Below are 27,933 nucleotides of genomic sequence, written 5' to 3' on the forward strand. Positions count from 1 at the left end.
AGGAGTGTGCTGTATACTTCCATGTCTGATGTCATTATACTGACCGTCGGAATCCCAACTGTCGGGCCAGCATACTGTGATACTCAGCCAGTGCTGGGTATGGCAGTGAAGTAAGAACCAGGCCATCTCATCACAAACAAACAGTTTAGCAGGGTTATCGTGGAAATAACATTTAATGAATTGTTCTTCTCCTCCAGCACAATATTCGTATAAACTACATAGGTCCAGCATTTCCTTCCACTTGCAGCATAAACGATGATGGGACTGCAATGCATTACCAGGGTATCCTGGGACCAGTAGTGCAACACCAGCCTACTAGGACTCTCCTTTTTGGTGTGTTTTCCCACTATTGACTGGGGGCTCTCTGCAGTCTATCTAACTGGGATCTCTCATGGACTCTCCTGGGGGTCTCGCAAAATGCGGTTTCCAACCACTAACCCAGATCGTCCTCTCCCCAGACACACCTCTCGGCCTGCTGATAGGGTACCTCTAAAAATAGGGATCCCTCTTGTTCCTTCCACTGATCTCTGTATACTTCTGCCCTCACACGCTCAAAAGCATTCTCAACAGCCCTGGTTTGGACCATAAACTACCCCACTAACTGATCAAATAGTTTTAAAACTTTCAGTATCTGTAACCATTGCCTTTCCAGTATGCCACAATACCATACCCAAGGAACATGGCTTTTAGGTGTGGTATAATGGTCTGACAGTCGGGATCCCGACAGTCATTAGCCCAACGTCGGGATCCCGACTGGCCGGACTCATACAGTTTGGCCAGCGCAACAAAGCCCCTTGCGGGCTCGCTGCGCTTGCCACGCTGGGGGCACGGTGGCGAGCTATGCTCACCACCTATTCTATTCTCCCTCTATGGGGGTTGTGGACCCCCATGAGGGAGAATAGCCGACGGCCGACGGGAACCCGGCCGTCGGTAACCCGGCCGTCGGTGTTGTAACAGTCGGGATCCCAACATCGGTTTAAGGACTGTCGGGATCCCGACTGTCGGAACCCCGTCCGGCACCCTTGGCTTTTGATAAAGCAACTGTAGACAGTATATGTTACATTAGTCACACAGATCATATCTGTATGCGATCATTAGGGCCACCTGCTTCATAGAATAATAGGCTTTAGGCGAGTTCACGGGACATAGATAAATGATTCTGATTTACATAAAGCTGAGATTATAAATAAAAGTTGTCTGCTGTTCCATAATGCCCGAAGGAGTTTTGTCTGCCTGTATAATGGCCACATAATCATCCGTTTAGGGAAGGTGCCCTCAGCCAGCAGTCTAGTGATGCCATGGACTAGCAGACCTTACCTCTGTATAGGCCGGAGAGCCAGACCTGTACATTATATAATACCGGGCTTCTGCCCTGGCATTTCTTATCTAAAGACCAGGCATGTCCAAACTGTGGCCCTCCAGCTGTTGTGAAACTGCACATCCCAGCATGCCTAGCCATAGTTTTAGCATTCCCTAATAGCAAAACTTTGGCAAGGCATGATGGGACTTGTAGTTTAACAACAGCTGGAGGGCCATAGTTTGGACATGCCTGCTATAGACCATAAACCACCAAGGTCCCTAATGATGGAGCCTGCTTCGGCAGCGCGACACTATCCCATCTTGGTGATGGACCAGACCTTTGGATAGCTCTAACTATGGGCCTGATTCAGACCTGTTCATTGGCTACACGGCTGAACGGGAGAGAAATCATTTGATGGTCGTTCACCATCAAATACTTTTTCTCCCCTTCGGTAATAAAAGTCAGTCTAGTCTATTTTTTATTCCGCCCGTTATCTGCCATATTTGGGGCGGGCGCTGAAATCATGTGACATCACCAACCCGCCCAGAGCAGGCATCACCATGGGAATGGCGGATGGGAACTAGTAGCGGTATTAATACCCTGCTGCTGGCGGCATATCCGCTGCTGGGACCCCACTGTGGCGCTGCCAGGATCCCCGACGCAATGAGGTGAGTCCCGGGGAGGGGGTGGGGGGGTGATGGGTAGTCTGGGGGGGGAGGGTGTCGGGGGGAGAGAGCACCCGCCGGGAAAAAATGAAATCAGCGCCCCTGATTTCTGGGGTGAGCCCAGTTTGCTGTATAATTCAAGGGGTGCTGCCAAGTGTGCCATATCAGTTCAGGGGTGACGCTAAGTGTGCCGTGTCAGTCCAGGGGTGATGCTAAGTGTGCCGTATCAGTTCAGGGGTGACGCTAAGTGTGCCGTGTCAGTCCAGGGGTGATGCTAAGCAGGGCCGGCGCTACCCACTCAGCAGCTCCTGCAAAGCAGGGAGGCGCCATGCTGAAAAGGCGCTGTCTCCCTCCCTGCTCTGCTAAAGCTGCCTCAGACCTCACTGTCACTGCCTCCTGCACGCTGCCCGCAGCGCCTGTCTGACAGCGGGCAGGCGTCAGTATAAAGTGCTGCTCCCTGCACTGCGCACACACTGTCCTCCTCCTGCGACCTGCCCCCTCTTCCTCACGGACACTTGCGCTGAGGCATGAAGCGCTGTCTGTGAATGCATGGATGACGTGTCATGTCTGGACCCCCGCCCCCTACCCATTGCTCCCTGCGCCTGTCAGCTGTCAATCAAATGACGAACAGGCAGCAGCGCCGCCTCCCCTTCCTTCCCTCTTCTCAGTGTGCTGTGCCAGTGCCACTGCCAGTCCTCAACACTCTGCCCCCTCTATCTCCTCTAATCTTCTGCCTGCGAGCATCGCACAGTACAAAAAGTATGTGCTGCACATGTGACAGTGCCCCTGTTCGGTGTGGTGCAAGATGGCGTACCTTAATCTGGAGCTGGTGACGGCGGCGGCTTCTGGATTCTTTGCGGCTTCTGCTGGAGAACCTGTGGCAGGGAACGGCACAACCCAAGGGACCCACAAAAGACAACGCTACTTCGGTTAGCAGCGACAAATATTTATTAAAGGAAAACAACTGCACTAGTCGCTGTGATATACTCGTACACATATGCAAACATCAATAAGAAAGATAAAAAAAACACAAAGACAATGACATCAAACAGAGCAATATTAAAGACAATAATATGACATCACTAGAATACTATACCGCACATATAACACAATACTGCACATATAACACTATACTGCACATACAACACTATACTGAACTATAGTCCCTGGTGCAAGAAAAACAGTCAATGAAGAAACGGTCCCACGCAGGAAGATCCTCACAAGTACAAGGGTAGGCCCTACCTTAGTGTGCACACTACTATATAAAGGCCAGAAAATATTAATGGTCCCCTATAGCGGGGTACAGGCGAGTCCCCGTTACCTAGGGCAACTCCCTGCTAGACATACAACACAGGCTGTAGATATAGGCTTGGCAGTGGTGGCAAATCTGGCATGCAGCCAGAGGGGCGTTGCAGGTGTCTCTGGGCTGGTAATGTCGCAGGGTGATCAGCACCCCAATAACAGTTGTCCCCTATGCAGTGGAGAGCCACTTCAATAGCTGGGTAAAGTGGGCCAATGTGGGGTGCAGGCCAGCCTGGGGGTAGGGGAGCTCCTGTACCTTAACTCTCAGCTGCAGATGCCAGCTCCTGCTGGTCATGACTCTTCAGGGTCTCTCACTCCTCTCTGGGTCTCTCACTCCTCTCTGGGTCTCTCACTCCTCTCTGGGTCTCACTCTGCCTGGCACCTATCAGCAGCACCTGATCTCCTCTTCAGTGCAGGACAGGGGAACAGCTTCTCCATTCACTGCACACACGCTGCTGGGCTTTCTCCTCTCTTTGCCTGAGCCTCTCCCTGCTCCAAGCATGTCTTCTCACTCTCTCTCTCTGTGCACAATCTCTGCCTTCTCTCCACTGCAGCAAGTTTTCCTCTGTCCCGTTCTGCTGGCTGACCCCTGACCTCTCAGCTTCCTGTCTTCACACACTCCAGGGCAGCCAATCAGGGGAATGTCAGGTTCTCTGCACGTGGATGTGAGCTGGGTCTGTTAACCCCTCACATCCCTGCAGTGTCTATGAAGCTGCAGTCTTTCCTAATAGCAGCATTGGCTGCCATTAAGCCTTTTTGAGGGCACAGGGGCACTCAGAGTGGATTGCCACACACATACTTTTTGTACTGCTTTCAGATTTCATCGCACACACATTGCATGCATGCCGTGCAATGCGATCTAGCACATAACGTATGCGATTCTCGCAGTGTGTATGGGAACCTTTAGTGCCTGCAACATTTTGCGGACACAGCACTGAGATGGTGTATGCATACATGTACATGCACCCGAGATCCTCCATAGGATCGCATGTTGCATACGCTCCCACAATTGGGCTGCAGCTTGTTGCAATGGCAATGTGAAAGGGCGCAAAATTTATGGTTTGCAGGAGGGCGCCGGACACCCTAGCACCGGCCCTGATGCTAAGTGTGCCATATCAGTCCAGGGGTGATGCTAAGTGTGCCGTATCAGTCCAGGGGTGATGCTAAGTGTGCCGTATCAGTCCAGGGGTGATGCTAAGTGTGCCATATCAGTCCAGGGGTGATGCTAAGTGTGCCATATCAGTCCAGGGGTGATGCTAAGTGTGCCATATCAGTCCAGGGGTGATGCTAAGTGTGCCATATCAGTCCAGGGGTGATGCTAAGTGTGCCATATCAGTCCAGGGGTGATGCTAAGTGTGTCGGATCAGTCGAGAGGGTGCTGCTTTGTGTGCTATATCAGTCCAGTGTTTGTGCCGCCCATTTGTGTTGCTGTGCATAATTATCCATCTACCTCAGTGCAACCTTTTGGCCTAAAACAACATTGTGAGGTGCTCAGGATACACTAGAAATTAGTGGAAATTAATGTAATTGAGGTCAATAATAGCCTTGGAGCAAATAAAAAAATTCTGCGATTTTAGCGGTTTTATGTTTGTTTTTAAAACAAAACAAAAAAAAGATACAGATCCAAAACACAAAACATGAAAAGTGGCTGGTGCACACCGCTGCTATCTTTGCACACATCCCAAAGAAACAAAGACAAGGTAAAACAAAAGTCACACTGTTGCTGTCAGTAGTCCAGATGAAAAGGTGCACTTAGTAATCCCAGACACTAGAGGGCGCAGTGTCCATTGCTTCATGGTCTCTTTCCAATATGTCACCCTTATCCATAATGGTAAGGGACAGGTGGAGGCAGGGTAGAGCACTAAGGGGGATGTCTATAACACAGGTAGAAGACAACGGGGAAGTGTAGTGTCTGCAAATATTTTACTTCAAAGATCTTTTCCTCTGGCTAAGAGGAGGGCAGCTTCTAACAAGGTGCAGTATATTTACTCCTTCAACTCTGACGCCATAAAAACTTATATCTTTATTATATGCATGGTATGAGTATATAGGTTAGTGTATAGATTTTTAATTATGTACACACTCATTTAAGCATGGTTACACCTGCACGTATGCATATGCAATATCTAGTCATGTTAAAAACAGCCCCCACACATATTAATAGGGGTCAATATAATTAGGCTCACCCGCAAATAAGCCAGAGGACCAGTGTCGTAAGTTCGTTACAGTTGCCCAGAGGCAAGATATATATTGGTGCCCCCCCACACACACACACACACATACAAAATATATATATTTCTGTTCAGAATATAGATAGATAGATAGATAGATAGATAGATAGATAGATAGATAGAACATATATATATATATATATATATATTTCAGAACTCAGCCACAGAAACGATATCGTTGGCTTTTAAATAAGTGATTGAAATTACCAGGGAGAGGTGCCCCCTTGGGAACAGGAGCCCGGCCGCAGATGACTCCATTGCCTCCCAGAGTTCTGCCTCTGCAGAGGACTGCGCACAAAATTCCACATGTCTGTGGCGAGATAAGACGCCGGCTCTTCTGCTAACTGCAACTTTCCCCCATGGCTCTGAGAGGAAAAAAACTGACATTGATTTAAAAACTTAGCCGCCTGTTGTAAATAATCATGGTGGCAGCGGTGCAATGCTATGGAAATGAGACGGTAGCATGATGTACGTAGGAGTGTGCATGTAATACTGAACCGCTGTGCTTTCCCTTACACCTGGGACAGTATCATTTGGACTCGGAGGCATATTTTGGTCGATGTTGATCTATTTAAAAATTAAGTTAATCGAAGTTGGATTTCCAGGGCTAGAACACACATTTACTAACATTTACAAAATGTATATAAAAATGAATCTGTCAGTAAATGAGTGCTTTAGCCCTGCATTGAGGCCAGTATCAATTAAGATCGATCTAAAATAGATCAACATCGACACAAAATCGTCCAAAATCAGCCTTTAGTAATTACACCCCTAGGTGCCGTTATGCAGACTGTGTATATTTCATGTTTGTGTCGTTACATGTGTGTTAGTTGTATGCATGTGACACTGGTGACAGATTCTAGCTGTAAGTTATGAATCATCCAATAAAGGGATTATAGGTAGTCTTTTATTGTCCGTATATGTTTGTGCCTGTTATAGCGTGCACACTGTACGGTACAGTTATAGGATTATGTCAGGGTTGCCGACCCTCCCGGAATTCCCAGGAGTCTCTTGAAAATTGAGTCCCCCCCCCGGCCCCCCGGAAGGGTGGGCAACCCTCCCGGAATCTGGGGGACCCCCCTGAGCCCCCCGAATTGCGGCATGTAAATGCCGCAATCCGCGGGTCTCAGAGGAGGGGGCAGAGCTAAAATGGCACAATCGTGTAATTTTAGCCCCGCCCCCTCCACGGTGATCAGTAATTGCTCCTATTACCCGTAATGGGGGCGGGGCTTAATGACGTCACGGTCAAGCCCCGCCCCCCGATCGGGTAAGGAAAGTCTCCTCTCCGGGCTTCTCCCGGAGAGGAGCATTTGAAAATCGGCAACCCTGGACTATGTCATCAACATGGAAATGGGGGAATAAGTAACGGTGGCCACTAAAATAATGCCTGTTATCCCTGTGTGTAGGCGACGTGGCAATAGGAAATGTTTATTATAGCAACAATATAAAATCCAACTGTTCCTATCATTCACTGACTACATGCTGTGATTGTGACAGTTTATTGTTGACCTTCCTGATTCTCATCCTACTTCCCAAATAACTGTTTATGTGTGAATTTCCCCAAAACCCATCTCCGTTCTGGGTCCTCTGTCAGTTTGAGAGCATAAGGCCGGTTACACATCAGTGGATATGTTGTCTGATATGTAACTGTGATTGCAAGCTCCCACCTGCCGACATTGGAGTCATCATATCTGATGTTCTGCGTATAAGGGCCCTTATTCTGGTTGACTCGTTCGGGCGCGAATTCGCCCCCATGCGACTCATCCAGAACCTGCCCGGCAAATGGGGGTATGCCCGCCCCTATACGCATGGCGGGTTCGTTCATCCGACACGCGAATGGATGTTTTACATAAACAACTATTTGTATTCCAGTGGGAACTTCCCTCATCTTTCGATAGTCGCTGACCATCGAATGATGGGAAAGGCACACGCATATGTATTGATGGTCCAGATCACTCGTACATATGAAAGAAGAAATGCAGTGATATGGGTGGGAAGCTGACATCCGGTTAGACAGGGAGTGTGCAATCACTGAACAGATTAAGCGCCAAGTTCGGATGCTCCCAGCGTATACACATGTGCCGAAATGCAGCTGCAAAACATCGGTCCAGGTGCGAATTTGCGCCCGATTGAATCAATCCGAATAAGAGCCAAGATGTAAACTCAACTGTATGCGTTCTAAATGCAGCCATGAACGATATATCACAATCCCGCATGATGGATCGTTCAGTGTGTATGACCAACTGATGTATCATTGCATCGGTCATCCTGTCTGGCGGGAAATATATCATTTTGTAGTGTGCCCGGTTCCTCTGCAGTTCTCTAAGCCACTGTCCTTGCAAAACAAATAAGCTCCTCTGGATTTCAGTGTGGTCTAGATCAGGGATTCTCAAACTTGGTCCTCAGGACCCCACACAGTTCACATTTTCCAGGTCACCCGGCAGGTGCACAGGTGCTTTCATTACTCATTGAAACATTTTAAAAGATCCACAGGTGGAGCAAATTATTTCACTTGTGTTTCTGTGAGGAGACCCGCAAAACATGCACTGTGTGGGGTCCTGAGGACTGCGTTTGAGAACCTGTGGCCTAAATGAATATACATATTCCCTTCACATGTGATTGGAAGTAATATCAGCATCTGTAATACCCATAGTTGTCTACTTTTCACATCTCTCATCCCAGAGAAGCCATGAGGGAAGATAATGCTTGACACTTCAGAAAGCTGAAATTACATGATTTGTCGGTCCACATGTAACCTCTCTATTTAGCAGCTACAGCATATCACTGTCCTTGCAACAAAAAAAAAAAGTATGGGGATATTAGGTATATGGGATATTAGGATAACTATGCAGGGCAACAGGAGACTTATGACCAAAACAGGAGCCTCCTGCAGGATGCAGGAGGGTAGGCAACTATGCACCCTTTCACAGCATCGCTGTACCTTGGAAGTAACCCAAACAATAAGTTTGGTGTGAAAGGGATAGAAGTGTTTTACATAATGACATTTCTTTCTGTTCTCAGGCTAGCTAAGCAGCCCACTTCCACAGAGAAGGTGGAGGGGGAGGAGCTGCAGTGTCAGAGGAGGAGGGGGGATGAAGCTGTCTATTGCACAAGCTGCCATGTACACAGCTTGTATAGAAAATCTGGGACTGGTTGCCATCTGAGATGGCATACAGTCACGCCCCATACACAGTAGCCGACATTGGCCCCGTCGGCAGACGATTTTGTGTGCTGAACAATATCGGACACCAATAACGCGCAGTGACGTCACCCGGGCCTGGTAAACATGCCGGTTTTTTTGGCTATATAACCAAATTGACCTGCATGTCCAGAAAACATCAATGGTCATTAACAATGCGCGGCAGAGCCGAATTTCCCATTAGGCACGTGAGGCACCGGCCTAGGGGCGGCACATGTTTGGGGGCGGCACTTGGATGCCTGTGATAGTACTGTCAGCCCAAAATGTACCAATAACTGCAAAATATCCACTGTACTGTACTATATTCCATCTTAAATAGAGTGTAAATGGATAGGACATGCAGATACTGCCCCTATAAACTGTCCTACTTAGTAAACATTATTGTTGTGCCTAGGGGCGCCCTCCTCCCTAAATCCGCCCCTGATGCGCGGGAGTGTGCATCGTTAACAATATTGAGTGTAAACAGTAGGAGATATTGTGATATTGTTCACAATATCGCCTAGTGTATTATGGGGCTTTACACTAACACGTTCCAAAGGCAATGTATTTTCAGAGTTTGTTAAATTAGATATTTGTAACATCCCCATATTGCGCTATTGGGATTGCAATCCAGAGCGAGAGTGAACGGTCAGTAGATCAGTGATATACTGTATATACTGCATTACCTGTGCGATGAATAGCCAGGAACTTACATTTTTCAAAAGAACAATAAGACAGCACATCTAAATGATTATAAATATGCACCTTAATTAGAAACATAATAAATCATAATTCTTCCTAGTTGTATATAAACGTACTGTCTACATAACACATGAAATATGCTGCATTATGTACAGGACACTAACTTATTTCATTGTTTGCAATTTAGATGGCGTTTCATACCTGTGGACCCAATGAAGCCATGGTTGTATCAGGTACAGTTTCTTGTCTCGCACACTTGTAGCAGAAATTACAAGCTATCGGAAGAAACTTGGTCTATTCTGGCTGCTGCTAATGTCATGTGACTAGCATGGCAACCAAAGTCATCAGAATCAGCTTTATTGGCCGGGTATACTTGCGTACACTAGGAATTTGTTTTCGGGTTTCTGTGCAGCAGCATACAGTATAAACAATAAACAATATAAACAGGTGGGGGAATATGTACAGTCATATAGAAAGTTATTCCGACGGGACACCGTGTTAAGGTGCGTACACACGGGGGCAATTATAGCAAATATTGCTGGAAATATGGTCGCTGAGCGACCATATTACCAGCGATGGGAGTGTGCACCGGCGCTAAATCGCCGGGTGCGTGCTCCCGTTTTCTGCCCGTAGTGATCGTTGGTCGCAGGAACATGCTCCTGCGACCAGCTGATTTCCACTGCCGGGCTCCCCCGACAGGTTCTTTTTCATCAGCGACCATCTCTGGTCGCTGATGCAAACTGGACACAGAGCGATATATCGCTCAGCATGAGTGATATATCGCCCCGTGTGTACAGGGCTTTAGAATATGTGCAAAGGGTTATGGCGCGACTAGACAGTGAGGTGTTCATGAGTTCATGTGTCAACAGGTGAACCACTTGAGGAAAGAAACTTTTTAGGCTTCTGGTGGACCTGGTGGGAATGGCCCTGTAGGGTCTGCCTGTTGGCAGCAGGTTAAACAAGCCATGGCCAGGATGTAGCTGGTCCTTGACTATCTTCGTTGCTCACTTTTTTGCTCTGGACAGGTATAGGTCCTGGTCTGTCCCCATTATCTTCTCTGCAGTTCTGACTATCTTTTGGAGTCTGCATTTGTCTCTCTCGCTGGCGGAGCCATACCAGACCAGTAGTGAGGAGCACAGTACAGATTCCACAATTGCGGAGTAGAAGAGGAGCAGAAACTTCTGTGGGATGTTGAACTTCCTCAGTTGCCTAAGGAAGAATAGCCTCTGCTGCACTTTTCCAACCATAGTATCAGTGTTGGGCCCCCATGTAAGGTCCCGGGAGATTGTGGTTCCTAGGAATGTCATGTGACATTACTAGCGACACCACACTGTTAACAATTGTTAGCGGAGGAACACCAACAGCCTCCTTCCTAAAGTCCACTACCATCTCAACGGTTTTGAGTGGGTTGACTCAACCGGGCCAATCGGTCCACTTCGTGCTCAAATGTTTTCATGATCACAGACGTCAGAGTTATCGGCCAGTAGTCATTCAGATTTGTAATAGTTGATTTCTTGGGGACCGGAACAATAGTGGAGCTTTTGAGGCAGGAGGGAACCTTGCGTAGCTCCAGTGATTTGTTGAAGATACTGGTGAATATGGAGGCAAGTTGACCCGCGCATTCTCTCAGGGCAGATGGTGACACCCCGTCAGGACCTGGCGCTTTCATTGGTTTGGCCCTCTTAAACATCTCCTCCACCTCTACTTGGGTGACCTGGAGTGACTGGAGTTGGCTGGCGACATTTGGGGCAGCACAGAGGGTATGGTTTGGTTCACAGTGGACTACTTTTTCAAACCTGCAATATAAGTTGTTCAGCTCATCAGCTAGGTCTTGGTACATGGCAGTGGGTTTGGGTGTTTTCTTGTAGCTGGTTATAGATTGCATTCCTTTCCACACAGATACAGGGTCACTAGTGGACAGGACATTTGTCAGCTTGTCAGAGAACTGATTTATTTTGTTAGGGAGTTCCTGGCTCGTTTGTATGGTGCTCTGTCACCACTGCTGTAGGCCTCCTTTTTGGCTCGGCGGAGTTGTCTGAGCTGGGCGTTGAACCAGGGCTTGTTGTTGTTGAAGATGCGGTAGGTCTTGGTGGGTATACACATGTCCTCACAGTAGCTTATGTAGGATGTGACAGTGCAGTTGAGGCAGGACTGGAGTTTCAGCTTAGCCTCGTTAGTCCATTTCTTAACTGTCTTGGCGATAGGCTTAGATGCTCTCAACTTCTGTGTATAGGTAGGGAGTAGGTGGACGAGGTAGTGGTCAGATAGTCCGAGTGCAGCAAGAGGGATTTACCGGAAGGCAGACTTAAGGGTGGTGTAGCAGTGGTCAAGGGTACGCCCTTCCCTGGTGGGGCACATGACATGTTGTTTGAACTTGGGTAGCTCCTGAAGGCAGACTTAAGGGTGGTGTAGCAGTGGTCAAGGGTACGCCCTTCCCTGGTGGGGCACATGACATGTTGTTTGAACTTGGTTGCTCCTGGTATCCTCATATGATGTATTGAACAGAGGGGCTTTGGAACAGCTCTCTGAGCTCTCTCTCTCTGCACTGTAAAAAGCTCCTCCCTCTTCCATCACATGACGTGCACAGCATAACAGCCATACTTTTTACCTTCCAGATTTTTAAATTAGAGATGGCGAATTGTCAGAGGATGGAAACCTTAAGAAAAATCACAGAGCCTGGCTGTGTGATTAGTAGTCTTTCCTGGTTTCCTATAATATAAGGTCTTTCAAAAATAAAAAAAGCAATGTCTTTAACTATAGATAAATCAACCTTTACAGATACAGAAACATAATGAATTATTATTGAAGGACACAATAGTGATTAAAGGAACAACTTAAACTAGTTAATCAAAATAGTGAAAACTTTGAAACATATCTATGAATAAAGTTGTGGTCAATTCAGTGGCGTCCACACGTAATGCCTGCATCCAGTCCGAACCACCTATGATATACCCGGAAACACTATATTTTAACAAGATCCTTGTATAACTTATAACCACAATATTAACATTTGGAGCAGCGTTAAAGGAGAAATATTATGGGCCAAGTGTAATAGGGTGTGAGAATCGGAAAGAGAGACATTTTGGGCGAGTTTTCCCATTTTTTTTAAAGCGGCAATCATTTACATGGCAAAAGCAATCTGGTGTTGCAATGTAAATTATTGCCGCTTTAAAAAAAAAAAAAAAGGAAACACCCTATTATATTTGTCCCTATATTTGTATTCAGAATACAATCTTGATCTATACGAGCATCTCCAGCAGAACTTGTGTAGAAGTGTGGTTGTGTAGCTGAATGAGTGCAGGATATAGAATGCTGTCCTGTTCTTGTTATTGTCTGGAATGTATAATATGAAGCCACACAACATTTTCCCGTCACCCAGTAAGGTTACACACAACCAATGTGATCTCGCTCCAACCGGTTCTTTTACTTTTTTTTCTTCTTATTAAAGCAACTTGGCAATCCCCGCTGATGCCAATATTGGTGGTGGTGGGGACCCGGTCTCAGCCAATGCAAACACACTTTCCGATGCCAGTAACGGAGATGGGGACTCCAGCAAAAGGGGGCATGGCTGAGTGCAGTATTACTCAGCATTTCCATAATTTCGGGGGCGCCCCAGTGCTCCTTCAGCAACTGGGCAGCCCCTGACTACTTTCCACTCATAGAAAAGGTCACAGAGTGGTGATCACTGACTCCCCTAGCTGTGTCCCTCACACCTGTGGGACACTATAACCAGTGGGAGGGACAGCGGGACGGTCTCCAATTAGCGGGACTGTCCCACTATAATCGGGACAGTTAGGAGGTATGCTAAATGGATAGTGAACCCAATCGCTCTTCTACCATCCAACCCCAGGAACCCATTCAGCTCTTCGTAACAGCCAAAGCCTCTCATCAGACTCAGAACAAATGCAATTCTCCTGGGGTTTAAAAACACATAGCTCAGAAACATTGGGCAAATATTACGGACTTCTATCACTATTGCAGTGATCTTGACAAACACCCAATCAGCTTCTGGCTATTATATTATAGACTCTTCTAGAAAAATGATAGCTAGAAGCTGGTTGGCTGCGTATCACCTTCACTTTGTCGTCTTTAGAAGGTCTGATAGGTCTTCCACATTGGGTGGGACGCATCAAGAAAATGTGATGCATCCGGAACTGATCACATGTACAGCTGTGTTTATTCACTCCGCATGCATGAAGATTTAGCAAAGGGCCGCTCAGAGCCGGCCCTAGCCTAAATGATGCCCTAGGCAAGATTTTGGCTGGCACCACCACTAGTTCCGCATCTGACCCTGCTCCCTTTTCCCAGCACGATCAACCCTCATCATAGCAGTCATCATTTTGGTGCTCCTACCCGCAATATTTTAAATAGAAACAGTGCACACATTCGGTGCGCAGCCCAAACAGGGGTGTGTTCTTGCTGGGAAGGGGCATGGCCACACAATAGTACCCCCAATTAAAATTATGCCACACAGTAGTGCAAATTTATTCACATTATATCATGCGATGGTGTCCCTTATTCACGTTACATCACACAGTAGTACCACTTTAGATTATGTACATTATTATTCACATTATACCCTTAGAAAAAAATCCTGAGAAAATAATGTATTTTAAGCACCTCCATGGCCACACTGCAACCCAGCACAAAGCAGTGTGTGCTGGGCAGAGGAGAAGAGCTGCAGCTGCTGCTGTCACTTAAAGGGAGGGGGCCCGGGGCCCCCACTGGGCCCTTCCTTCAGACTTTGGCCTAGGTAATTTGTACCCCCTACCCCTTTCTCTCGGCACCCCTGATAATACCACACAGTATTGCCCCTTACACATGACACATTATTAATAGCCTTATAACCATAATGCCCCTTACACATTATGCCAACCTTTATTAATGCCCTTCATACACACAATGACACACATAATGCCCCTTACACATATGTTGGACATTATTAATGCACACAAGGAGCTTGCAATGATTAAAATGATATGCGGCATGCCTATATTCTGTGTGTGGCTGTACCTGCATACAGAATGCTATGTTAGTGATTTCCATGAATACACTATTTCATATGCAGATACAGCCTCACTCACACACAGAATATAGGCATGCTGCATATCATTTTAATCAGCAGAAGCTGCTGATGCCCCTAGGCATTCCAAATGCCCTAGGCAATTGCCTAGTGTGCCTATGCCTAAGGCCGGCTCTGCCCGCTCTCCCTTTAAGAGATGTCCTTCGTGGCATTGGGGCTTCCATGTCGAGTCCTACTACACACGCACAGCCAGCAGCCAGTGATTTTGCATGCTTCTGGGTGGGGGAGAGCGTTCTGGAGGGTGGATGAAAGGGTCAACACTCAATATGTCGGCATTGGTAAAAGATCTACACAGAAATGGTCGACACTGACAAAAGGTCAATACATGAAAAGGTCAAAGTGAGGTTTTTTTTGTGTCAAACCCCTCCCCCCACCAGGAAAAACTGTGAAAAACTTGACCTTGACCTTTTCATGTGTCGTCAATTTGCATGTCAGCCGTTTGCTTGTGTCGGGATTTTGACCTATTGCATGTACACCTTTCGTTGTTGACCTAGACAAAATCTATATATTATCTGGATACCCCACGGGGTACACTGGAACGGATCTTATTAGATATATGTACCGCCAGCCCAGTACGCTTACCCCCCGCCGCAACTAGGTAATTGGAATGATCTCTAATGCTTTTTTTTTTGTTTCCAGGCATGTGTCGCAGCCCTCCTGTACTGATTACCGGTGGCCGGGCGTTTGTCGTGCCAGGTATACAGCGGGTTCAGAGGTGAGGTACATTTACCTGTCTCGCTGTTTATCCACAAATACATTGTGTCTATATATCTTGCATTATGGGCCTAATTCAGACTGGATCACTAGAGCGAGAATTTGAGAATATAATACCATACACACTGCACACGTGGACCTGCAGTTTGGCTGACAGGAAGCCAGCGTTTGTGGGCGGAAACCTGCCATTTTCTGAGTGTGTTTGAAAAAACGCGAGCATGACCAGTGGTTTTTGAGGAGGGTCTGTGACATCACCAACGACCATTTCCAGCGCATCTCAGTCACATATTAATGGAAGCCTCAGACCTATTTACATTTGCAAAGACGGCAAAACTATTAGACGGTTTAGGAATTGCGCATCAATTTGCAAGTAGATATTGATTAGCGATCCATTCACAATTCTCTCGCAATTAAGCCAGGGGTGGTTTTCTTTCTGGCTAATCGTATCGATTAGGGTGGACCCCTGCTTGCGCATAGCCACCATCTCTCCATTTGCAGCAGCTGCATGTGACGTCACACAGCCACCTCAAAAATGGTCCAGACATGCCTGCTTTGTCTGGACCCCTCCCCCAAAACTCTGCGCAGCAATCCCCCTGCCGCCGGCTGCTGTTCATGCGCAGAAGTCAGAAAATCGCCCGTTTGCCATTATCGGACTTCTGTGCCTGATACCAAACGAGGGCCTATGTCACCTATGATGTCACCTTTTAGGCTCTCCCTGAATATAATGACGCTGAATGTGAAGAGTGAGAAGGTCTACACGCGGCATGGAGTCCCCATCTCCGTTACTGGCATTGCTCAGGTAAGGCAGGATAGGGGAATGTGGTATGTATCTCCTAAACTACTGCGCTGAAAGAGCTGATCTGATCGGATCTGATCTGATCTGATTGTAATGTTAGATAGGTATACATTGTAGGACAGGAAGGTTGGACCTCAGCTACTAAATGTTGATTACAGACATTTATGGAGTCAAGAGATGTCCAAATGGTTCAGACTATTTATTGATGCATTAAACCCTTTATTCTTATTCTTTGAGTGTCTAGAACTTGTGGTTTTCTTACGGCCCCCATACACTGAGCCGATTTGGACCGATTCAGACGATCGGGCCGTGAAATGGGACCAAATCGTCTGTGTGTGACATGCCGTTGAGTCCGATGCGCGGTCCCGTGCGCTTCGGACACGGACCCTGTGGTCGCACCGGCGGGACATCAGATGTCTTGCAATCTGACCCATCAATGGCGGGCAGCTAGCAGTGGCAAGGGGGGGGGGGGCAGCTGGTAGTGGCAGGGGTTTGACAGTTCGTAATGGTGGGCAGCGGGGTCCGTCTGAGCAGCGGCGGCAGCTAGGAGCTTGTAGCAGCATTTTTCCAGGTGGCGGGGTGGGATGCGGCATGCAAATTATTGAACGTAAAAATGGCACATCAAGTGCCAAATCACATGTGAGCCTCCCCGGGAGCTGCCGGGGGGGCTTTCGAGGGCAAACTGGTCCGGCTTTTCCTCTGGGGGCCTTAAGTGTAGCACGTTATTTGCACTGTTTTTGTTCTCTCATGTCATCGTCTCTCAATGATGGAAAAGATTCCTCCCCAGTTTTTATTCCTACTCATTCTGGAGAGTACCTGGCTAAAGAGGGGGCATCTCGGGCCAGAATATGAGCCAATAACATGATGCTTGCCTGCGTTCATTCTCTATATGCCCCCCTCTTAAACCAGGTACACTCCAGTGACACCGACTAACATTGTGCTGCTGCTCAGTTTCCCATCCAATCACTAGCAATAGTGCTGATTTACTTGGGGAAAAGTGGTGGTGATGGTGGTGGTGGTGGGGGGGGGGGGGGGGGGCAGTGTTTTCACCAGAGAACACTAGCCCTGACAGATCGCTCAGCGGCACATCGCTCAGAAAGATCCCCTGTCACCCCCCCGTGTGTAGGGTGCATTATAATGGTTCTAAAATCTAGCTTTAGTGAAGAACATTTTATTGTTGCCTTCTTCATCCTATCCACCGCCCAATCTATTTATCACACTCTTGCAGGTAAAAATTCAGGGCCAGAATAAGGAGATGCTGGTGGCTGCTTGCCAGATGTTCCTTGATAAAACGGAAAATGAGGTGGCACACATTGCCCACGAGACCTTGGAGGGTCACCAGCGGGCCATCATGGCCCACATGACGGTGGAGGTAAGGCCGCACGTCTGTTGTTGCCTTCTGACATGGTTTGGTTTATTTTGGACGCTTGGGAGTAACATGGTTGCAAAATATTTCATTCATTTTCCACAAGTGACATGGACATCCTATTGAGAAGTAATGTTGTCACCGCTGTCTGACTGCCCCTCCCCTTTTAGAATGTAAGCTCTCAGGAGCAGGATCCTTTCCCCTCATGTACTTTTCCTTCTGTTACTTAAACCATCTTTGATGGCACCACATTCTGTGGGTTTCTACTTATGTCAGTGTCCTCTGCTGATGCAGCTATGGTTATATACCCTGTACTTGTCCTCTAATGTATATAACTGTAAGTCCCTGCGTTCTGCCCTCCTGATACTTATGCCAGTGTCCTCTGCTGATGCAGCTATGGTTATATACCCTGTACGTGTCCTCTACTGTATATAACTGTAAGTCACTGCGTTCTGCCCCCCTGATACTTATGTCAGTGTCCTCTGCTGATGCAGCTGTGGTTATATACCCTGTACGTGTCCTCTACTGTATATAACTGTAAGTCACTGCGTTCTGCCCCCCTGATAGTTATGTCAGTGTCCTCTGTTGATGCAGCTATGGTTATATACCCTGTACGTGTCCTCTACTGTATATAACTGTAAGTCACTGCGTTCTGCCCCCCTGATACTTATGTCAGTGTCCTCTGCTGATGCAGCTATGGTTATATACCCTGTACGTGTCCTCTACTGTATATAACTGTAAGTCACTGCGTTCTGCCCCCCTGATAGTTATGTCAGTGTCCTCTGCTGATGCAGCTGTGGTTATATACCCTGTACAGTACGTGTCCTCTACTGTATATAACTGTAAGTCACTGCGTTCTGCCCCCCTGATAGTTATGTCAGTGTCCTCTGCTGATGCAGCTATGGTTATATACCCTGTACAGTACGTGTCCTCTACTGTATATAACTGTAAGTCACTGCGTTCTGCCCCCCTGATACTTATGTCAGTGTCCTCTGCTGATGCAGCTATGGTTATATACCCTGTACGTGTCCTCTACTGTATATAACTGTAAGTCACTGCGTTCTGCCCCCCTGATAGTTATGTCAGTGTCCTCTGCTGATGCAGCTGTGGTTATATACCCTGTACGTGTCCTCTACTGTATATAACTGTAAGTCACTGCGTTCTGCCCCACTGATAGTTGTGTCAGTGTCCTCTGCTGATGCAGCTATGGTTATATACCCTGTATGTGTCCTCTACTGTATATAACTGTAAGTCACTGCGTTCTGCCCCCCTGATAGTTATGTCAGTGTCCTCTGCTGATGCAGCTGTTGTTATATACCCTGTACTTGTCCTATTGTATTCACCTCTAAGTCACTGTTTCCTGTTTTGCTTATTCACTTATGTACTCTGTAATAGGGCGCTGCTGATCCCTTGTGGCGCCATATAAATAAAGGATGAAGAGTGTAAATGATTGCCGCTTTAAAAAAAAAAAATGGAGATTTCTTCCCAAATCTCTCACTTTCTGATTCTCTCATCCTATTACATTTCACCCCTGGAGTCCTTCTCCTTTTGAAAATGCTGTCATGGAAAGTAACACACCTGAATATTAGCATTGGCTAATTAAAGAAACTTAGGGTGCAGCTAACTAATACATGTATACTGTGGGCAATAATGTAGCCCATTCCCATTAAATAATAAAGATGTTACACATCACATTGGAAGTCACTGACCAGCACAGAGCCGGTGGCCTCGTGTTTCCGTATGACCAACATAGTCCTAGATTAGCAGTTCCCTATTGCTTTCTCTCCCGTACCGCTTGATTAGGCTTTTAATGTATGAGTAACCCCCACGCACACACACTCAATTTGAAATGTCCGCAGTACTTATGGTAAGGAGTACCAGAGGAGTAGTGTGCGGTCAGGAATCCTGTCCCTCTGTATCTGGCCTCTGGCTGTCTACTGTATCCGGAGGTTCCCGCTAATGACTGTAGGATTAATGCCGTTGCTTCCTCCACCCGTGTCTGGGTCCGGCCAGTCGGGATCCAGATGTCGGGCTAATGACTGTCGGGATCCTGACTGTCGAACCCCTGTACCACATCCGTGTTAGTGAGGGGCAGATGATCACTGATGTCTGAGGGCAGCACAGGTAGCTGCCAGTGGATTACTGGTTGGGCAAAAGCACGAGGAGATGCTGATGACGCTGCAGACATCAGTTCATCACCATGGTAACAGGAGACTTTTCTTCCGCCATTACCAATATTATTTTCAAGCACCCCCAACCGGTCTGCAGCGTACCCCCCAGTGGTGCACATAACCGGTCTGCAGCGTACCCCCCAGTGGTACACGTACCCCAGGTTGTGAACCACTGACCTAGATGATTTGTAGGAATTCCTGATCAGCCATCACCTCACAGGTTTTTACATATTGCCCCTGATGTCCTTATATTTTAGAGCACAGATTTGTCAGTATACTGTACATGTATTATTAATATACCTCTTGTAAGAATACATAACCACTTCTTCTTTGATACTTCCCCAATGTCTCACTTTCTTCCTTTCTCCTGATTGCTGTCTAGGAGATCTACATGGACCGGCAGAAGTTCTCAGAACAGGTTTTCAAAGTGGCTTCTTCTGACCTTGTGAATATGGGAATCAGTGTTGTGAGCTACACCTTGAAGGACGTTCATGATGAAGAGGTAAAAAGGAAGAGATTAGGGCAGTGGTTCTCAAACTCCTCAGGACCCCAAACAGTTCATGTTTTCCAGGTTACCTAGAAGGAGCACAGGTGTATTTATTACTCATTACTTTATTACTTACTGAGACATTTTAAAAGATCTGCAGATGGAGCTAATATTTTAATTTGAGATTCTGTGTGGAGACTTGGACAAAATGGGGTCCTGAGGAATAAGAATGAGTACCTATGGATTTTTAGGGATCTGCAGAAGAAGGATAGGGATGGGTTCAGGGCCGCAACTGGGGGGGGGGGGGTGGCTAGGGGTTCACATGACCTGGAAGCTCCACTTGCTGCTAAGCTGTGAGACATTGGGGTCGAGCGGAGTCCCATCAGCATCGGTTGTACTCCCACTCTTTGACCTAGAGTTGGTGCTCTAGTAGTTGGTCGCAACCATGACGTATCATCCGTTCATGACCCTGACTGAGCACAGTGAGGAGCCTAATCACAGTGCTAAAGAAGAGCAAGAGGGAATCACCCTTAGCCCTAGTGGGGAGCCAGAGAAGAAAGCCAGCAGTGAGACCAGAGAGCTATCCATTTGCATGATGAGTCAGCCCCTTACAAGATATATCCATCAACAAAATGATGCCCATCCTTGACCCGGGCAGCAGAAATCCTAGTTTCGGCCCTGGTGGGTTTATTGAGGTAGGAGTAATATTCATCCAGTTGTTGGTGTATTTTGAATTTTAGGGTTACCTGCTCTCCCTGGGTAAAGGCAGGACCGCTCAGGTGAAGAAGGATGCAAGGATTGGTGAGGCCATGGCCAGAAGAGACGCTGGGATTAAGGTGATTGAAACATGGACTTATCACTGACGTCTAGAGAAGTCCATATTACAAGCAAAGTTAATTGATATATATATTGCTTGTGGTTGCACTGATATGAGATCTGGCTGTAAGGATATTAGAGAAGGGAGGAAGTATTAGAACATAGGGCGGCTGAAGGTCATACACACAATGTGACAATTTTTTCAGTCTTCTCATGTGTCCTGATGGTTAGCGTTCTGAGACGCAGTTGTACTGAGTCCAACGCTCATTTCCAGACGGTGCAGCCGATGGAATAGCACCACAGCCGATGGCCATTTTGGTAGGATAACCATTGTAGCTGTGACATAAAGACCCAGTAGCTGCTGCGGCAAAATATGCCATGGCTACTGTAATGCCAGCCACCTTGGAACAAGTTACATCCACTCTTCAAGCAGTGCCTGATTTTGGGGTATTGTTGGTGTAAATGGTAACACATGTGTTGCAGGGGGCAGAGGCCCTACAGTTGAAAGTGTCCGCTCAGTTCATCAATGAGGTGGAAATAGCGCAAGCTCAGAGAGACTTTGAAGTGAAGAAGGCCATGTATGACCTGGAGGTGAACACCAAGAAGGCTGTGAGCGACCTGGCCTACCAGTTACAGGTACAGCCATCACTACCCACTAATCCCCACAGCAGATGGCAGTCAGTTGACCTACAGCTTCCTGATTTTTAGGTAGCCAAGACAAAGCAAAAGATTGAGGAACAGAAGGTCCAAGTTGAGGTGGTGGAGAGAGGCCAGCAGGTTCTGTTGCAAGAGCAAGAAATTAGGCGAAGAGAGAAGGAACTGGAGGCCAGAATTAAGAAGCCAGCAGAAGCAGAACGCTACAGGCTGGAGAAAATTGCTGAGGCGGAGAGGTTTGCTATGTAGTCCTTATTGTATCCCATTTCTTTTTTTTTGTTATCTGTTTATTAAGACAATAAAGAGATCACCATTACATATAGATAACCTAGATAGAGTATAAACAGGACAAACAAAACAATATAGACATACAGTAAGAGGTAACTGATGTAACACGATGAACAGTAATAATCATAGAAGTCAAGAAGTAAACAAACACTGTGTAAGATAATGATAGAAAGGGAGGGGGACAAGGCAATATAGGGTGTCATAGAAGTAAGAGGGATAGCATACATGGAGAAATTAGTAGGGATGGCCAGGGAAACATGGCTAGAAAAACAAATGATTATGGATGCGCTGAATGAGTTCAAAGCGCTGGTTGTGGGGGTTAAGGACTATCTCCAAAAGGAGAGGTATGTAATGGAATTTATAATCCTTCAGTTCCTTAAATATCATCCCGTCATGCCATATTTTCATTAAATCCTCATGTAAAGATTGATCCTCTTAAACCAGTAAGAGGAACAGGGAGGAGATGTGGATCTCCAAAGGCAGGGGATGACCACTCTGGCTGCGTTCATACGGTGTCTTTTGGGGAAGAAATTGTATTAATTGGTGATTAATCCAGAAGGATTGTTCTGAAAGGCTACAGACTTCATTAAATTTTAGATTTAGATTTTTGAAATCTGAAAGGTAATTGAATCTGTGAACCTGTGCCAGAAGAGCTAGATTTGAGATCAAAGGCTAAGAGAATGAGGCAAGTAGATAATCACCGAAAAGGACTAGTTTGTGACCTGTCTCCAGTATGAGGGAACAGGCATGGAAAAAGGGTATGTAAATGACTGGCGAGCAGCTTCATCAAAAGTTAAAATCAAGTTTGGTCTATATCTCAAGCAGTAGTTAAGGTCCTCGGCCTCCTCAGGAAGTACAGAAATGTGAGGGAAGTACTCAAGTGATTAAGGAGAAGAAGTGTCTTCAGCTATTGCCACATTTTGGGGTCTAGGAGGCATAATGGAAATATGAAAGGTCTTGTAGTAACGGAACCCAGCATGACCTGGGATCTTCCCACAAGGGTGTAGAAGAGCAAACCATCTCAATCTCTTTGATAGTGGAAAGGCACCACTAGAAGCCACTTTGGTGAGCCTTGGGTAGTCCATTGTTTAAAAGTAACTTGCAACCTAGTCCTGAAAAGAGGCCGAATCTGAAGGGGAAGGGATTTGCCACGGGTTATCTAGGTTTGTGGGGTTTGGTTTAAAAAGAGGATGGAAATCCCCATTGATTGTGGATCTCACTGGCACTCTGTGGGAAGCCAAAGTGCAGAAAGGTCCCCAAGATGGCGTCATCAGCCGCTTGCTAGGCGAAAGGTACTTTAATATTCTAATCACCCATGTATCTACTTCCTGACACTTATGTCTTACTCCTCTCATCTTCTGCCACATAATCTGCTTTATGTCCTGCAGAATGAGACTCATTACGGCAGCTGAAGCAAAAGCAGAGTCCATCAGGGTGAGTAAGCACCACCTCTACGTATCTCGCTCTTCTGCAATAAAATGGCCATATTAGAGTGCAAGCAGCAAAAAAGGAGGTCAGCCAGTTGCATTCTGGGTGTAATTCATAGGCAAAACTACCATTGGTGCAGCAGCCTCAGTGCACTGGGGCCCCTGAGTACTAAGGGGCCAACTGCTGCCCATGTCACCCACTGTTTTTTCTTGTCACACTCGGCATCCCCTGCCTCTCCCTGTCACCCTCTGCCTCTTCTCTCATTCATGCCGTGTTGCATATTGTGAACTTGGGTTGGGGTGGAGGATGGGATATTTTTGCACCTTTGTCCACAACCCACAAGTTTCGCCAATTGTGTAGCTACACCTGTTTTCTCTGTCTCCTCAGGTAAAGGGAGAAGCCGAGGCCTACGCAGTTGAAGTCCGAGCTCGCGCTGATGCCGAGCAGATGTATAAAAAGGCTGAGGCCTTCGAGCAGTACCAGGAAGCCGCAGTAGTGGACATGTTGCTGCAGAAGCTGCCTGAGGTAACTCCTAGACAGACTAGAAGAACCGGTCTTTGTTTGGTGTTTGTGGGTTTTTCCCTGCAACATAACTTATTTCCTCTTCTAGTTTTAGCTACATGAGCACAACTAACATTCTAGGTGAAAGGTGGGATGTACCAGAATGAGTGTTCCTGGGTTCTCCAGACCATTGTCATACTGTATTTATGTGTGGTAGGATGGGCTTACTAAGCCACCACCTTAACTCTATGGGGATTGTTGATTATCAGGAATTGATGCTGGCACAACTACTGCTTGGTAAGATCACCTACTTGCAGGACTTGGGGTCAATCCTATGAGCCGCGATGATTTTGTGTGTGGGAATCATAACGGCAGGAAGTCACACAATAGTACTTGTTTCCCTATAGGGCAGCAAGCAATTATGTGCGAATTTGGCTGAACCCTGCCCATGAAGGGTACAAGATCGAGTGTTGTTGTCGGCATTTAAGGGCAACGGCACATTCGCACCCTTTGCAACAGGATCGACCCCTTGAGCGTCATTTGTATCCCAATGTGGTGTTCCACTTTTAGGCCGGCAATGGTTGCTTGACTGGCCCTTGGAACATCTTGGGCAATATGTAGCTACTGCAGCGCCTCTTTGTTGGTTTGTCAGACAGCATCCTCCCTGACAACTTACTCAAGAAAGCTGGGTAACTGGTTAATTCGGGATGGCAGAGGATTTGCAAACAATATGCAAAGGACAAAAGAGAAAAATATGTTACAAACAAGGAAGTGTCACAGTGTCACAGCCGTAGTCTCCGCCAAAGTCCCCCCATGCACAATTACATGTTGGTGCTGGAGGCCCACTGAAAGTAACGGACTGATGGCTGTACACCGGCTTCTGTTCCTATGGTGACTATCCTTTCTCTGTTCCAGGTTGCAGGGAAGATCAGCATGCCTTTAACATTTACAAAAAAGATAAAAATGGTGTCCAGTGGTGGGAGCGAGGTTGGAGCCGCCAAGATGACCGGAGAAATTCTGGATATCCTTGGCCGCCTTCCAGACACGCTGGAGAAGCTGACGGGCGTTAACATCAGCCAGGTCAGTTGTTGCACATAATGGCTGCACCCCCTTATTATATCAGTCCTGTTAAAAATACAAAGCTACGCCAACCTTCTTCTTCTAGGGGCAGCTCTAGAGGCGGGGGAGAAAAACCCCAAATGCCATTGAGTCAATTTGAAAATGGCAGTTGGTGGCAGTGGATGTGGCTCCCAAATTTGAATTTGAATTGTGGGTACTTGTTTCCTAGCACGGCCACACCGATTCTAATCGGGGCATCGCAGGTAAAAAAATCGCATCGGTCGCATCGCATGCGTGCTAAAAAATCGCATGCGATGGTCCCGACGCGATGCCCCCGATTTCCCATAGGGAACAATGTTAAATGCCTCAATTTACCCAAATCAACAGGGAACAATGTTAAATGGTCAGGAAACCCCCCAAAACACCCCAGAACAGTGAAATGGCCCCCCAAAATTAGTTAACGCCACCCCACGATCAACGTGAACCCGAAGCGTGGCGAGCGCAGCGAGCCCGCGAAGGGCGGCGGTACGCGTCCTCCGACCTTTTCATACCCCCACTATATACGTCGGCGTGGAGTTGAGAATAGAATAGTGTGGCGAGCGCAGCGTGCCACCGAGCCCGAAGCGTGGCGAGCGCAGCGAGCCCCGCGAGGGGACGCGGATACCTTCACAGTTATATGCGTCCCCTCGCGGGCTTCACAGGTGTCCGTGGCGACGCGGACACCTGTGAAGCCCGCGAAGGGACGCGTTTACCTGTGAAGGTATCCGCGGCCCCTCGCCACGCTTCGGGCTCGGTGGCTCGCTGCGCTCGCCACACTATTCTATTCTCAACTCCACGCCGACGTGGATAGTGGGGGTATGAAAAGGTCGGAGGACGCGTACCGCCGCCCCGCGCGGGCTCGCTGCGCTCGCCACGCTTCGGGTTCACGTTGATCGTGGGGTGGCGTTAACTAATTTTGGGGGGCCATTTCACTGTTCAGGGGTGTTTTTGGGGGTTTATGGACCATTTAACATTGTTCCCTGTTGATTTTGGTAAATTGAGCCATTCAACATTGTTCCCTATGGGAAATCGGGGGCATCGCGTCGGGACCATTTAATGCTTATTTAGCCGCATGTGACGCGACCGACGCGATTTTTTAACTTTTCAATGCATTTCAATGGGAAATCGGGTCCATCGCGTCGGGGGCCATCGCATACCACTATTAAGGGCACAAGATCAATGCGATTGTGGCCGTGCTAGGAAACAAGTACCGAATTGTGCTGCAGCCCCCTCCCCCTCTACCATAACTAGCTTCCCAGACTCCTTTGCCCATTGCAGATGTTGCCCATTGTTGTGACTCCACATGATGTGACCCTCATCCTTCCCTACTTCAGACTCACTCTCTTACTCCTGCTCTATACTTACTGGCTGATGTTCCTCCATGTTTTTCTCAGAGGCTCTGTATCTCTCCACCGCTTTTTCCTTATTGGAGTGATGGGTTCTAGTTCATGTATGAAATTGTGGGTAAATGTCTTCATTGTAGGTGGGAGTCCATCTAGTAAACACGTTTGAAGTCAAATACAAAAACTATGCCTTACCTCATTTACCTATCAATATCAATACGTGTACATGGACACCGTGTAAATGTACCGCGTCCCCTCACAAGGTTCGCTGCGCTCGCCATGCTTCAGGCACAGGGCGGGATGCACTAACATCTGTAGTCCATTATTTCCCCCCTCCGCTGGCTACCGCAGAGTTACTAATCGCATGTGCTGTAACATATGTGATTAATAACGCAAAGGGCAGCTCTTGCAGCTACCCTTTGCGAAACAGACGGCGGGGGGTGAGCGGGTCCCCGGTGGCTCCCCCTCGTCCTACCTGGCTGCTGCAGGGCTCCGCCTCCTCCTCCCTGTACCTGGAAGGGGATGTACAATGGAAGGGGGGAGGAGGTCACCTGTCCGGGCAGCACAGCAGGAGGCTGCCTGTACACAGGTGAGGGTGGAGCCACATGGGTCCATTTTAGGGGTTAGCCCAGTATTAAGTATCCCCCGTATGAAGGAGGGGATCTGCTGCATTTCCGCTGGCCGCAGCATTTCCCATAAGTTTCTATTGAGGATGTGATGCGTCCCGATTTACCAATATCTGGAATACGAAGCATTCCGTTATTGATCACCGCAGCCACCGCCATCTGAAGTAAAGTGGGAGCACATTGTAACCTCTGGGCTATAGATCGCAATGCTGGCCATGCAGAGGATTCCCCTAGAAATGAGGGATCTATGATAAACAGGCCCGTAAGTGACCCGCAACACAATATTCAGTTCTGTAAGGCAGCAATGCTAACCACTACACCACCTTGCCACCCCATGCAACTAACATCGGGGTCTTTACGTTTCTTTTTCAGAGTGTAAAGAAGAAGTCCGTGAGAATGTCATAATTTCTGGAGTTAAACATCCTGAGTTTCTCCACCTCCAACTTCCTGTTACATGGTCCTCCTCTTCCTGGTCTCCTTGTCGGCCATGTCAGTCTCCGTGTGTTATGACTATACCCAGAGACTGTGCCCCACAGCTGAGTTACATGTGTCGGAGTTTGCCTTATGAAGCAACATGATGCCTTGTTCCAATTTAAAGAATAATTGTAATGTTCTGTCAGGTGCATTCATTATTTTGTTACAGTATAACTGCGGTTTTAATTTGGATATCAGAGTAATTCTTTCTGAACCTGTTACATATTTACACCATATATAAGGTACATGACTTATTTTTTAGTTATTTTCGTGGTAAGAAAGTCGGCACAGAGATTGCGCTGAGTTTTAAAGGTAACAAACTGTTAGTTCCATATCGCTCTGTGAACCTTTGTTATATACAGTAAACCTCTGCAGATCACACTTGCCGACTTTTTTTTTCTCCTCTCTGGGAGAAGCCCAGAGAGGAGACTCGACAGCGGCATGTCAGAGGGGACGGGACGGGCAAGTGTCATCAAGTCCCGCCCTCATGGCAGTCAAATAACATAATTTGCGGGTCTGCAAATTGGGGGAGGGGCTAAAATTATGCGATTTGCACCATTTTAGCCCCGCCCCTCCCCACGGACCCGCGAAAACCGGTAATTTTGTGCAGCAGGGAAGGGGTGTGCGGGGACTGCCTGCCCAATGCGGGAGGATTGCCCACCTCCCCAGGGGGGGGGGGGGGCGGGAGGGGGACCCCGATTTTCGGGAGC

The 27,933-nt window shown here is 47.4% G+C and overlaps 1 protein-coding gene across 1 annotated transcript; it reads left to right on the forward strand.

The window, feature by feature from the left end:
• On the forward strand, positions 1-27,590 carry LOC146036172 (flotillin-1-like). The gene is made up of 13 exons (XM_083160024.1): positions 1-110; positions 9,566-9,611; positions 15,101-15,176; positions 15,884-15,974; positions 17,200-17,343; positions 19,891-20,010; positions 20,736-20,831; positions 21,295-21,447; positions 21,520-21,701; positions 23,142-23,187; positions 23,569-23,706; positions 24,598-24,762; positions 27,122-27,590. The coding sequence occupies exons 2-13, from the start codon at positions 9,566-9,568 to the stop codon at positions 27,152-27,154; spliced, it is 1,290 nt and encodes a 429-aa protein (XP_083016150.1). The 5' UTR covers positions 1-110; the 3' UTR covers positions 27,155-27,590.
• Positions 27,591-27,933: the final 343 nt, after the last annotated feature.

This window comes from Crinia signifera, chromosome 9 (assembly GCF_055691185.1).
Source record: "Crinia signifera chromosome 9, ASM5569118v1, whole genome shotgun sequence".
Lineage (NCBI taxonomy): Eukaryota > Metazoa > Chordata > Amphibia > Anura > Myobatrachidae > Crinia > Crinia signifera.